The sequence below is a fragment of the Glycine max genome, chromosome 5 (genome assembly GCF_000004515.6).
Source record: "Glycine max cultivar Williams 82 chromosome 5, Glycine_max_v4.0, whole genome shotgun sequence".
Taxonomy (NCBI): Eukaryota; Viridiplantae; Streptophyta; class Magnoliopsida; order Fabales; family Fabaceae; genus Glycine; species Glycine max.
In genome coordinates, this window is record NC_038241.2 from 40,466,409 (window position 1) to 40,480,821 (window position 14,413).

Genomic DNA, 14,413 nt, shown 5'->3' on the forward strand with positions numbered 1-14,413 from the left:
AAATAGAAATCTACTCTATTTTTCTCTGATATCCCAATTCTTAAGTACAGCACAAGCAAATTTGGAGAGGCAAATTAAAGGGTCTATACTATACTCCCCCATTTTACTAAACTGATGGGATCGTTTCTACTTCTCATCATCGTCTCGTTACTATAAAATAGTTTTTCAGTTTTATGCATTAAATAAGAAATGAACTTTTTTTGTTATGTTAAAACCCAAATATATTATACATTTATTTCAATTAATTATTAATGTTTAAAATATATTTAATGTTCCTTTAATATATTTAATACATTGAATAATTTTTTTTTATAAAATTACATTCTCATTTAAAATATATACGTAGTCTATCTCTAATTATTTTGTATAATTCTCAGTAATTATAATAAGTTTATCTCTAATTATTTTGCATAATCCTTTTTAACACTTACTTTTGTATCTGTTGAGAAAAGTTTATTTATTCTCTCTCTCTTCCTCTCTATTTATTTTAATTGTGTGATGATAATAATCATAATATGATACTTTTTAAAAAAATGAATAAAGTATTAAAAAATAAAATGAAAAGAACATTTTTTTTATTATACATAATTGATGACATTCTTTCTTTTATATCTGGTTACATATGAGATCGGATGAGCCCAGCACAGCCTGGATAAATCATTTGCGCATTCTAATAAACTTATTTTTCGAGAGTCAAGTCACCCCGTGCGTGATTCTTCATTGTCGACAGAACATCCAGCCAATTGAACTATGTTATTTTTAAGATACACCAAGTTTCACACACACGCACACATATATATTTTAATTTTCTTTTGTCAGGACTCAGGAGGGTACAAGAAAAATGAGTCTAATCGCTTATTTTTCAATTTCAGTTTGATTAGTTTAAAAATATAATTTTTAACTAAATTCTTAAAAACATTTTTATATAAATTAATTAAACTAAAACAAACGTGCAGAACTCAAAGTTTAACAAAAAGAAGGAAGTACTTTCACTAAAAACAAAAATGTGGAGGAAACTAAACTAGTGGCTGAAATTAATGTCTGAAAATTTGGTGAATGAAACAGAAAGTGTAAGTGCAGCCAGAGAAGCAGGTCTTCCTTCTTTCTTTTCAGTTTACAGTGACAAATTGACAACGGGATGATACCCTCAACCAAGCTGTATTTTGTCCCCACCCCGCCCACCTTAATTTCTTCTCTTTACATTCATCACTTTCTTCTTAATCTTTCCACAAATTCAGATCCTGTATCTTCTATTTCATTTAGGTTTAAATAAATGGCAGGTAACCTACTTTTCTCTTTCTTTTCTAATGAAATACAATACTATATTTTTTGTATTTAAAACTAAATTCTTTACTAAAAATTAATGGACACTCTCTTTTTCGATGAATTTTTCATTTATTTCATTTTCTTACCTTTTAAAAAATTATTTTAAAAGGATTTAAAATCATGCAGGAAAATAAGAATGTAGAAAAGATAATATAATACTGCTACTAGTCTCACTTTTTTATTTGACACTCTTTATATTCTTTGTAAAATATTAATTTCAAATCATATATATAATGAAAAGGAATAAAAGATCATTTTGTTTCTACGTGTAAATGTGAGAATATAAAAGGTTCTTGTAAATGATTATGGTTTTGAAATATATTTGAGAATATGTCTTGCGCGGGTTTAAGTAGGGCAATGTAACTGTATATAAAAAAATAGGGTATTGTAACTAATGTAACAAAACCAAGGGTAAGGAATTGTAGGATTTGAATTCCATGTAGTAAAAAAAAAAACTACAGGGAGAATGCATTTAAATTTATCCTAAGTTTATATACTTTTTTAAAATATTACTAATATTAATGTTTTTGTTTTTTCTTCTAAATATATGTTAATACATCATCTCATTTAATTAATAGTATTTTAGTTTAAAAATAATTAATAAAAAAATTATAATTTATCTTATAAAAAATAATAAACATTACTTTTAATTTGAGTTTTATAAATAGAGATTAAGGTAATATTCCTTTTGAACTAAAATATAAAACAAATATAAAACTTGTATTCCATTATTAAGGAACTACAATAAATTTTATAAAAAATAATAATAAATTCAAATACTTGTTACTTAGCCATAGCCAGCTATAGCTATGTTAGTTATTACCTTTCATTAGTTAATACTCAAACATAGGTTGAAGTGACGCATGTTAACTACTACTTTGATGTATCGCGTATAGTATGCAAATGATTAGATAGAACAACCAATAATGTCTATAAGTAGATATATAGTAGGAAATTGAATAAATTTATCCCCAAAAAAAAGAATTAGGACATTCTTCAAGTGAAACAAGTTATTGCCTTTCATTATTGGTTAAACCAAGGTTGAAGTGACGAATGTTAACTACCAGTAATAGTATAATGTAGTACTATCATGTATAGTATGCATTGATTGCCAATTAATCAGGCATGTCTTTAAGTGGTTGGGTAATTGAATGAAATTTATCCAAATTAAACGACAAGAATGCATGAGAACATGATTGGATAATTTTTTAAGTAAGAAGAAAATAAAAAGTAAAATAAATTATTTTATTTTATAAGTTATAATCAGTTTATATGCATCAGTTTTGAAAAAAAAAAAGAAAAATTATATAAGAATTAACATGCATAAGTTAATTTTAATTAATAGAAAAAGATAAATTTATATTTTTCTTCTTTTATTTTCTTCTATCGCGCGTAAATGTTTACAGAGAATTGGTAGAAACGGAGGTAAATTATTTTATTATCGTGATTTAGTAGTTTAAAGTGAAATAGTTATGGTGTTAACATAACTCCCAGGTCCCAGTGGAATGAATTATTTGTGAACAAAAGCATTAAGTAAATCAGCAAATAACTTGATTCCTTTATTTTCATGACTCTACTTTTTGCACTTTGTCTTTTTCATTGATCCCAATTGAAGGCGACCCAACGAAGCTGTGTTGCTATGCTATGCTATGCTAGATTTTGCCACCCCCTTCTCTTCTCTTTTCTTTTCTTTCACTGCTTTGTTTCCTTTTTACGCTACCAATAATATATGATCTTCATCCACACAGTCACCCAACCCAACCAAAATTCATTATTCCACCGTCCAGGTCACACTTCGCTTTATGATCAATTCCTCATTCTAATGGACAAAAAAAATCTAAATACAAGCACGAAACAGATGATAATGTAAATATCATCAAATTATAAATATTATTTAGTATAAATTTATCATTTTTTATAATAATTATCATAAAATTAAATAAACCTATCATACGTAACAATTTATAATTCAATGTTATATTGTTAATGGATATATTATTTATTCAAATTGTATTTTTCTTTTGTATGTCCCGTGACCAAATTAATATTCTTTAAAGATAAGTTTGAATTAAATAGAAATAATAATAATAATAATAATAATAAAACAGAAAATTCACTTATCTGACAAAGTAAATAATGTTTGCTAACATTGTAAAAATAAATATTATGATTTAATTACAAATCGTTGTATGCAATAAACTTACTTATTTTTTAATAATTATTTTTAAAATTACAGCAAAAATTATTTATGATTGATTGATAATATATATAAAAAAACAAATTATATTATGCAAGCATGGAAATTAAATTCTAATCAATAATAGTACTAATGTCAGATGCTTAAATATTAAAAGAGCTCCCTATATCTCTTGCGAGCACTCTGGCAGCGTCCAAAGGGAGTGTTTGATTAATTGATTTGTATACGAGAAGTGGAGAAGCAAGCACATACAATACAACAACAATTTCCCATGATTGATGAAGTTGGGATTGATGTTTTGGTCCAACACAACACCTCTCCGTGGATCCACCATTGTTTTACTAGTACTTTGCATGCTATTAATTAATTGATTCCTTTAATCAACGACATTTCAGTGGCACTGAATTCATTGCAAGGACAAACACCAACCATTATACTAATAGTTAACAATGATTAGCATCCGTAATCCTTCAAAACAACACGCCGTATGTAATGACCTAGTTTTATCGAGTGCATTGCACCACCAATAATGGGTCTTGATGCTTGATTTAGATCAGTCTTGAGGGAGGAAAAAACACACTCTTTATTTTAAATAAAATTTATCAAAATTCACAAAATCTTGAGCATTCTAAAAATAATTCATTTATCGAACCTTTACCGTAATGTGAAATAATATTTACAATTTTTTATGATCAATTTGTATAAAAAACTTGATGGGTTACTTTTACTTTCAATAGTTTTTTCTCTTAATTTTTTATCTACAGAAATTAAATTCAAAGACTTAATTTAAATTAAAAATTTGAGTCTAATTTTATTAAGATTAACATGTTATTGCTAGACAAATGATATGATATAAAAAATTACTTGTCAAGTACTACTACATAATTGACCCACACTAGAATAATTCTAAAACCAGCACCCAAAGCGCTCATTTTTGTAGTTTTATTTTCAACCTATATGTTTTTATTATAATTATTATAAAAATATCACATTATTTTATTTTGTTTCTCATTTTTAAAATTTTGTAAAAGAAAACGGTGGAGAGTCATTACTTGGAAACCAACTATAGAGTGATTCATGAGAAAAATTTGTTATTAATCCTTACCATCCTTCAAAATTTTAAGATTACCTTTCTCTAAAAAGTATTACAACATCGTGTTTTGATTGCATAAAAGGATGTGTAAATTTTTTGCGGGAAAAAATACACAACAAAATCATGATTTTGTTGTGTAAGGGGATTAAAACATGATAGTACTAAGAAAGTATGATCAACATGTACAACAGAGTCATAATCTCATTGTACATTTTTTTGGGAAAAAATAGAAAGAAACATAATGCCATAATGTTTTTCAAGAAGGGAAAAGATACACAACAAAATCATAATTTCATTATATAAGGAGTTAAAACATGATAGTATTACAAAAGTATGATCAACATGTACAACTGAGTCATAAAATTTCACACGGTGAAATTATGATTTTGTTTTGCAACAAAACCTTTTGCACAATCAAATCATGATTCGTTGTGCATCAACGTCATTAAAAATAACAAAATAAAATCCTGATTCTGCTGTCTAAAAGTTCACAATGAAATCATGATTTTGTTTGATCATAAAAATGAAGAAAAAAATATCTTGCAGTGTGAGTGCAGGATGGGGTGGTGATGGGTGAGGAAGGGGGTAGTTTGGTAGTTACTCTTTGACTAGTAGGGTCAAGAGCAATTTGTTTGAGAAATAGTAACACCCGTCGTGTGAAGAAAGACCATGAATGGCCCAACAACCTTCGTGAAGAATTGAAAGTGGTTGTCTTAAAACGGCCCACATAAAACTGGGCCATCACGGGTTTCGGCGGTCACGTGAGAGGAGGGTGCAGGGAAGCTTCTGGGTCTGGGGGAGACGATTTCACAGGAAGATCTGAAATTCTGAACTGGAATCAGGGTTTTGTTTTTTCGTTATCTTCCTCAGTAAGCAATGTCTTCTCCCGCTGAGTAATTCTCTGGATCCTTCATTCTTCGTTTTATCATTGTCCAAATAAATACAATGCTGATGAATCTCTTTAATTATAATTAATTTGACCTATCAAACTTTTCCTGTCGAATTATATCCAATTTTAAGTCAATGAAGAGGTTTTTGTATGAATGTTTTCTCTTTTCACAAACCTAATTTGAGCGCTTTCCAGTTTCAGTAGTGACTGAAGTAATCATTTAATCGTGTTATTACAAGTTTCCATTCATTAATATACTCGGATTAGGTGTAAATTTTTTCTTGGATCAATTACTTTGTTTAATGCTTCAAAATTTGCATGCTTTCAGGTTTTATCACTCTCTTCCGCCAATAACGAAGGCATATGGCACCGTTTGCCTGTTGGCTACCGCAACTTACCATCTTGGATTAGATCATCCAGCTTACATTGCACTATTGTACGATAAAGTGTTCTACGGTTTTCAGGTGAGAATTCCATCATATCAGAATATGAGGAATATGCTGTTATTGCTTTTGCAAAGTATTGCATTCATTCTCTGAGGCTTCCCTTTTGATATCCCTATCTGCTTGTCTTTGATGTGGAGATTTTTTTATTTATAAGACAGATTGAGGATCTTTTTGTGTTTCTTATTGGCCAAATTATAAGAAACGTTATGGAGGTTTACTTGGTTTTACTATGAACTGTTTGTAACATAACCAGATTTGCAGCCAAAGACTACCCTCCAATTGCCAACCAGATTATTCTAGATTTTCATGATTGTTTGTATATCAAATCATGTGCTGCATATACATGTACTTTTGAGGTCAACTTTGTTATTTTCATGTGTATCGAATGATTGTTTGGGCTCTATAGAGATGCTCTCTACTTCTTTATAGACTGCTGTAGAAAATTTCTATCTAATCAGTAGCATCCACCAATTCCTTTTGGCTACATTTTCTGATACATGTGGAGAAAGTGATGAGGCACTGTGGATACTGTGCACTACACTGCTCCATTAAGTAGGCAAGGGTTTAATCCTATGGTAACCGACAGGTTGCAGATTGTTTGGGGAGACTTTTTTGACTAATAAGTAGTAAATTAGAGTTTTATTGCTGAAGTGTATGATTTCCCTTAAGCTTAACTTGCCGTTGACAACCTTGTGTAATAATTTTAGTGTTTTCTTGAGTTGAACTATTTAGTAAATCTCTTGTAACTTTGCATCATCTGTAGGCTTGGAGGTTGTTCACTAACTTATTTTTCCTTGGACCGTTCTCTATCAATTTTGGGATCCGTCTCCTAATGATGTAAGTAATTCAAGGATAATGTATGCAACTACAATCTCTGTTTTCTTGCATATTAAACAAGAAGCTTATATAAATTAATAATTCTTAAATTCTACAGAGTAAGGTATGGTGTCCAACTTGAGAAAGGACCATTTGACCGACGGACTGCTGATTTCTTGTGGATGATGATATTTGGTGCCTTTGCACTATTGGTATGTGTGATCATCTATATATCTTTTGCATCTTATGATTATTTATGTGACAATTTTTTCCTTCAAAATGGTGGCAGCTTTATTCTGTAGAATCTATTCTAGTGGTTCTGGTTTATGGATCTGGACAAGAAGATGACAAACCTTCTTTTTGGATAAAAATGGAAAATTTGATTGGTCTAATTTAATTTGTTTATCTGTCTTCCCATTGGCCAATTCTGCCTGCGAAAGTTATGCTCCACATGTCTTTAAGAATACTAGTATTAGCATATGATCACAGAAAATATTTGGTGATAAATTGTGCTTGATTTCTTTTTAGTGATTCATATATGCATGTAATGGATTTAATTGATGATGATGGCTATGAGGATTGAGGATGGTTAAATAAACTATGCATGATTAGGCTTTAACAAATGAGTGATGGCTGTGATTGATTGTCAGAAATGGCTAATGGTATGTGAAAGATGGTTTTTAGTTGCTAATTTGATATGAGGTGACTGATGGTTGGAGAATCTGTGGGAGACTAAGGAAGATAAATGCTGGTTAGGTAGGATAGGAAGTGTCAGTGAAGGCTTGAATGTTCTGTACCAAACAACTAGTTCAGTGGAGAAAACCATTTGGGAACTTCAGAAAAATATTTGAGGAAAAGTTAATTTTAGCAAAACAAAGTTCTGATAAAATGATCACATGTTTAATTGTTGTTAACATTACACTATCTTCATTTTCCCATTCCTAGTTGCTTTCTTCGTAGTTTCATTTTTAACTTGGTGTCTTAATTTCAGTTTCTTTCTTTGCAATCTTATTTCCTCAATTATAGGTTTTATCTGCTATACCCATATTTTGGTCCCCATTTTTGGCAGTACCACTTGTTTTTATGCTCCTTTATGTTTGGAGTAGAGAATTTCCGAATGCCCAAATCAACATATATGGGCTTGTTGCACTTAAGGTATGTTTCAATCTTCTGTAAGTTAGTCTTGTTCTTATGCATCTGGTACAGGAGCTCTATCAGGTATATCTTTCATTGTCTGATAGGACCCTTTTCTTTGTTTTTCCCAGGCCTTCTATCTTCCATGGGCGATGCTGGCTTTGGACATCATTTTTGGATCGCCTCTTATACCTGACCTCTTAGGTATCATTGCAGGACATCTGTACTACTTCTTGACAGTGTTGCATCCACTAGCAGGTGGAAAGAACATTTTGAAGACTCCAATGTGGGTGTATCCTTCTTGTTTACTGTTCTTTAAGGTGTTAAGCATATGCTGTTGTCATTTTAAGTATTTTTATTTTGTACTGTCATGTAGGTTTATTTATTTACTTTTTTGGGAAGCTGAACCCAACATAAACCCTATCCTTCCTCTTCAAGCTCTTCCATCCAAATACACCACTAGTTGTTCCTCAATTTCTCTTTGCAGCATTGTAGGGGCAGGACCTACAGCAGTGCTCCTATTCTTTAGTCAATGATTTCTAACTCCTTTTTGGCCAAAAACTCGAAGCTAGTTCTGTTGCATTCTTAACTGTTATTTTCCAGACATAAATTGGTAGCAAGATGGATAATTGGAGTGCAACCAATTAGCCGTGGGCAGGCTGCTAATGACCCTCAGCAAGAGAGGGGCTCGGGAGTTGCTTTCAGGGGAAGATCCTATCGACTTGGTGGATAGATGTAATTTCCTGATCAATTGTTTCATCTTCACTTATTGGTTATTGACATGACACCACTGACAAATTGAGCTAAACATCGGCTGGACAGTTCATTGAAAAACAAACTTTCTTTTGGGGACAGCCTTATAATTTTCAATGAATTCTCTGCGGAGGTTTTACTTGTAAGAAAGAGTTAGTAAAAGGTTTATGGATTAATTGTCGAATGTTCATTCTGATTTCTTTTGGATTGAACATGATGTGTCCATAGAGCTGTCAAAACGGGTCAGCCCGGCTCACGTGGGTTGGTCTACAACGGGTTGAACTAAAAGTGGGCTAGTCTAGCTCGGCTCACTTTTGTGTGGACTAATGAAATGTTAGCCCGGTCCGGCCCATCACGGGTTGGTGGGTTATGTGGGTTGACCCACTTTTTTGTAAAAAAAATAAATTATTTCAAACAACTTAAAATAAAATTCAATATAAAAATCAAACTAAATCAAATACAAACATTCAGTATTAAAGTGATTGAAGTCTTCAGAATAAACATCCAACATTAAGATAATTGAAATTTAAATGTCATCAAAAATAAATTTCTAAACTATTGAAATTAAACATTAGAGTCATGAACTGTGAAATCCAGAATAATTTTCTCGTTTTTCTTAACATCACCATTACAAAAATAAAAAATAAACAATATCATTAATAAGTCAAATAAATAAAACAACACACATTATTGTTATGATTATTTTAAGAACAATTATTGTTATGTTTTTACCCATTACTAATTATGTGGGTGAGAAATTATATAAATGTGAAATTTACTCACATTATTGTTATGATTATTTTAAGAACAATTATTATGATTATATGTTATAAAATTATACTCATATCTTTAATTATTTTAAAGTTAAGTTAATTATTTTATATTTGACTCTTTTTACTTATTTAAATATTAATAAATATGAAATATACAGGTTATAAGAAAATATATGATAAATTACTTTAATAAATCATAATATTTGATATATTCTATTTTATAATGATAATCTCATGAAAAGATTGATCATCAATATATTTAATTTTAAAAGATATTCATAATACTTACAAATTTCATTAATAATGAATTATTTATAATAAATTATAAAATAATAAAAAAATTATTTTATAAATATTTTATAATGCAAAAGTTTAATGAATTTAAATTTAAATAATTATAAATTTATATTTACTATTTTCTTTTTAATTTTTACACATAAGGAGCAAATCATAAAATTTTTCAATAGGCTTAAATATGTTTGAAGATAATACCTGCTTAATCAATGATAATAATAATAAAATAAAAATTTAATTTCTTAACAATTATAAATTTATAATAATAAAAAAAATAAAATAATATATTATTTAAATATGATGGGTTAACGGGTTGGTCTACTAACTCACGGCTTGAATTCACCTAACCCATGAGTTAGATGGGATGGGTTGAAAAATTGTCAATTTTTTTTTTAAATTGAGCTCGATCCACCTCTAACCCACAGTGGGCCGGACTGGCCCATGGAACAGAATCCATTTTGACCGCTCTTTGTGTCCAAATGAAGAAAACTTGAAGCACTACCTAAAGTTCATATATCTTAATATTTGTTTAGCATGACATAATATAAAAATCTTTGCATTGTATTCTTTAATTATTTATATTTATGAACAAATTAATTTACTTTAAATTAATAATAATAATAACGAGTAATTCAGTTGATGAATTAACTATCTCTAATCTATTTGTGGACATAAAGTAACAGGAATAGGAAAATAGAGAGTTAGATCCTAGAATGAAGGAGAATGTGATTGGATGGCAAGAACTGAATGGAGGTAAAGTAAAGAAATGGTAGAGCGAGCATCAGCCTTCATCCATGATCCAACCCTTATTTAAAACTAAATTTGAAGTTGATAAATACAAACACATCACAAAACAATACAATACTAGCTAGCACCACAAGAAGAAGAAACACAGAATAAGATGTCGTGGCAAACTTACGTTGATGATCATTTGATGTGTGATATTGATGGCACAGGCCACCACCTCACTGCAGCTGCCATCATCGGCCATGATGGCTCTGTTTGGGCTCAAAGCTCTTCTTTTCCTCAGGCACGTAATAACTTTCTTTTCATTTTATTTGCTCATTCTACCCCGGTTCCATTCATAGACCTGCCTATAATTATCATCCAACCTTGTTTAGAGACAATTTCCATGTGAATTTTTTCATCTCGGCAAAAGCTGTTAGTTTTATCTTCTAGATTTTTTTTTATCTAGCATACATAGATCTATTGTCATTTTTTCTTTTTTTATTTGACGTGTGATGATTTTTTTTTTTTTTTGCATATTGTTTATTTATACTTCTTTTCATAACCATTGTAAGAAAACTTTTATTTCCTTCTCCTTTTACCCTATCATATAATTTGACATGTAATATAATGGGTTGTAAAAAGCAAAATGAAGTGGATCAAATATATATAACATTGTTACTTTTTATCTTGCGACGACATTTTTATCTATTACTTCCTCTGCAGATTAGACCTCAAGAAATCACTGATATCATGAAAGATTTCGATGAACCGGGTCATCTTGCTCCTACAGGTTTGCACCTTGCAGGAACCAAATATATGGTCATCCAAGGAGAGTCAGGAGCTGTCATTCGTGGAAAGAAGGTATCACGTCATGCCATTTTACACTTGTAATATTCATATCATCTGTGAGTTTTTATAAACATTTTAATATATGGTTGTACATTGTATTGATAATTGAACTTCCATGTGCATCCAATTTAATGTGTTTTCTTTTTCTTTTTCTTTACTTCAACCTATACTCCAATCCAAGACTCCAAAAATAAATTTATGTATTGAACACCGGTATAGTTTGTTTATATAAATGTGTCCTCTTTTGAACAAATGTGCAAAGTATGAGTGTATGGTGCATATACTCCTTAATTCAAAATAAAATAACTTGTAAAATTAGTCCATTTTGAAATAGAAAATTATATATCCTTACTTTCTTACTTTACTCACCTGCTCACTTTAAAGGACTTAAATCTTTTAATACATTTTTTGTTACAGTTTTTGTTGTTACTTATTCCTATAAACATATGCATTTATGTTTGTTTTTTCTTTCAGAATCTTTATTCATAAATACTGTAGTTTTTTTTTTCCTTTCCAATGATGTGAAAAAGGTCTGATCATATTACTAGATATATGCGTGCCTTTGTTTTATTTTCCTCATTTACATTGTCGTCAAAATCTCATTTTATTTTTGTTCTAGACATTTTAACTAAGGTGGTTAACATTTGCAATTGAATTGGATGAGTAGAATTCTATGCTTTAGTTTTGGCTATTTTTGAAGTTTAAGGGAACTAATATCTTTGGTTTGTTTTGGCAGGGACCTGGAGGCATCACCATAAAGAAAACTGGTCAAGCTTTAGTTTTTGGTGTCTATGAGGAACCTGTGACTCCTGGACAATGCAACATGGTTGTTGAGAGGTTGGGAGATTACCTCATTGATCAAGGTCTCTAGACCTAGCTAGATCTATATATCATGTTTGGAACATTTTTGTTTCTTGGATATTATACGTTGTTATTTTCATATTTTTGACTTGTATCTACGATATATCAACCCTAAATTGGGAGTTGTTGCAGACAATAAACAGATGAGAATCAAGCAATTGTTTGTTGTTTGGATTAAGTTGCATTTCCCTCTCATTTCTTTTTCTCTCATATGCCTTCTATTCATTTGACTCTTTCTTAAAATATTCGCCTTTTCTTAGTTCTTAAGTTGGTGGTAAAGTAACATATGTATACAGCTCATGGGGAAAGCAAATTAGAAAAACAAATTGTTGTATATATTTTTGGATCGTATTTATAATAGGTGACATAACTATTAGATTAGTGTACAAAAAGTAAGGTAGGATTGACTTTTTTTTTCCATAAATAGGTAGGATTGACTATAATTAAGTATAAAACTTTACAGAATATAAAGTGATGCGTGAATGTTAAAAAATGCCAAAATTATTTTCCTATTGAGCAAGACTAAGGGAAGATTAACAAAAGTTGATATTCCACCATGGTTCTTGCTAGAAGTAGTTATTTTTAATGGGACGAGGAAATGAGTGTGACTAACTTGTCTTCCTCCCCGCCTTGAAATTTCCTCAGTCGTAGCTCGTGTCCACCTTGGTTTCAAACATTTAGTTTTCACATAAATAAATGATATATATTTGATTCATGTAAGAAAGTGAAACAAAAGAAAAGGAGTAAAAAATATGCTGATTTTATAAGTTATGCCAAAAAAGATCATGATGTATTATAAGTATAAAATAATTTTATATCGTCATTTAATGATAATTTATTATATTGATAAATTTATTGATTTTTATGATTTTATCATATCAATAATGATTTATGATTGGATGGTTATTTTACACTACATAATCATTTAGAAGCTTTGATTCTTTTTATCAATTAATCTTCAATTCAAAATTTAGTTATACTTAATATTTTTTACTCTTCTCAAAAATATCTTCTCAAAAATATATTATGTACATTATGTGAGGATCAAATAAATCATTTTCTAGAAACTCAGTTGCTTTACCAATTAAACTACATTAAATTTTTTTGTTTGATTATATATAAAGCGAAAGAAAAGAGCAAATGTACACAAAATTACATAAATATTCTTAATAAAAAAAAATACGTTAAAATAGTGACATTTTGGTATTTTAGTTTTATAAAAAAAATTTACCTACCTTTTCAATTTGGAAGGAAAGCAGAAAATGTAGATCCCACTTTTTATTTATTACTATATATATATATATATATATATATATATATATATATATATATATATATATATATATATATACTCCTAATAAAAGGAAATAATAAAATCATCCCACCTTAATTGTTAAGAAAATTTATTTATAGATGTCTTATAAAAAAACTAATTTGTAGATTTCTGCAAGGGTGTTTCCTTTCTTTTTTGGATTGTGATAGATATTCATAAAAAAATACATATAAATCTCAAAGATTTTGAATTAATTAATTCTTCAAATGATTTAACTGCTCATAATTAAGTATTAATTGAAATCTCATTTTTTTTTTTATATATTTCGCATATTAATGAGTTTTTTTTAAAGTTCTTTTAACTAAATTATTTTTAGCAATTTAATATTTTTTAGAAGAAAATTTAAAATATTTTTAAAACTTCTATTCGAAAGTAAAATGAATAACTTCCACAAATAAATAATTATACCATAAAATATTTTAAAATTTATCTAAACGCATTTTATATATAAATATATGATGTAAAAAGGTGTTAACTATAAGTAGTTTAATAGTTAATTGTTTTAGGATTTTAAAATTTGCGGGGTTTTGTATAAAATTTCCATTCAAAGTCAAAACAATTACAACTCTTCAAATTGAATCCGAAACACTCATAATAAAAATAAAAATCTTAACGTATGGAATATGGATACATTTTTATTGGAGTTTATGTATTTAACGCCTTAGACTTCGCTACAAACACGACAAATCATAGGAGATAAATAATAGAATTAGCACGTCGCTCTTTGAAAAAGAAAGGAAACCAAAAAGGAAAAGGAGAAAGTTTACAAGTGACGCTGAACCTTCAATGACCCGAAACCCATATTTATTATTTTTTTAAGCTTAGATATGTTTTTTTCAGTGTAAATTAGTGTTAGTTTTTTAATTTTAATCATTAAAAATCTGTACTTTTCAATTTTAACACCTGTAATATATTCTGTT

At 29.2% G+C, this 14,413-nt stretch overlaps 2 protein-coding genes across 3 annotated transcripts; both read left to right on the forward strand.

Moving 5' to 3' along the window:
* The first annotated feature begins 5,290 nt into the window (after positions 1-5,290).
* On the forward strand, positions 5,291-8,838 carry LOC100785303 (derlin-1). Of its 2 annotated transcripts, none has more exons than XM_006580421.4 (7): positions 5,291-5,509; positions 5,834-5,969; positions 6,715-6,788; positions 6,886-6,979; positions 7,794-7,922; positions 8,033-8,193; positions 8,389-8,838. In XM_006580421.4, the coding sequence occupies exons 1-7, from the start codon at positions 5,493-5,495 to the stop codon at positions 8,435-8,437; spliced, it is 660 nt and encodes a 219-aa protein (XP_006580484.1). In that variant the 5' UTR covers positions 5,291-5,492; the 3' UTR covers positions 8,438-8,838. The 2 variants fall into 2 exon arrangements, with proteins under 2 accessions (XP_006580484.1, XP_003525291.1); XM_003525243.5 differs by having other exon boundaries at positions 5,309-5,509; positions 8,505-8,838.
* A 1,475-nt stretch (positions 8,839-10,313) lies between these two features.
* On the forward strand, positions 10,314-12,318 carry LOC100784770 (profilin). The gene is made up of 3 exons (XM_003525242.5): positions 10,314-10,751; positions 11,174-11,311; positions 12,036-12,318. The coding sequence occupies exons 1-3, from the start codon at positions 10,623-10,625 to the stop codon at positions 12,168-12,170; spliced, it is 402 nt and encodes a 133-aa protein (XP_003525290.1). The 5' UTR covers positions 10,314-10,622; the 3' UTR covers positions 12,171-12,318.
* Positions 12,319-14,413: the final 2,095 nt, after the last annotated feature.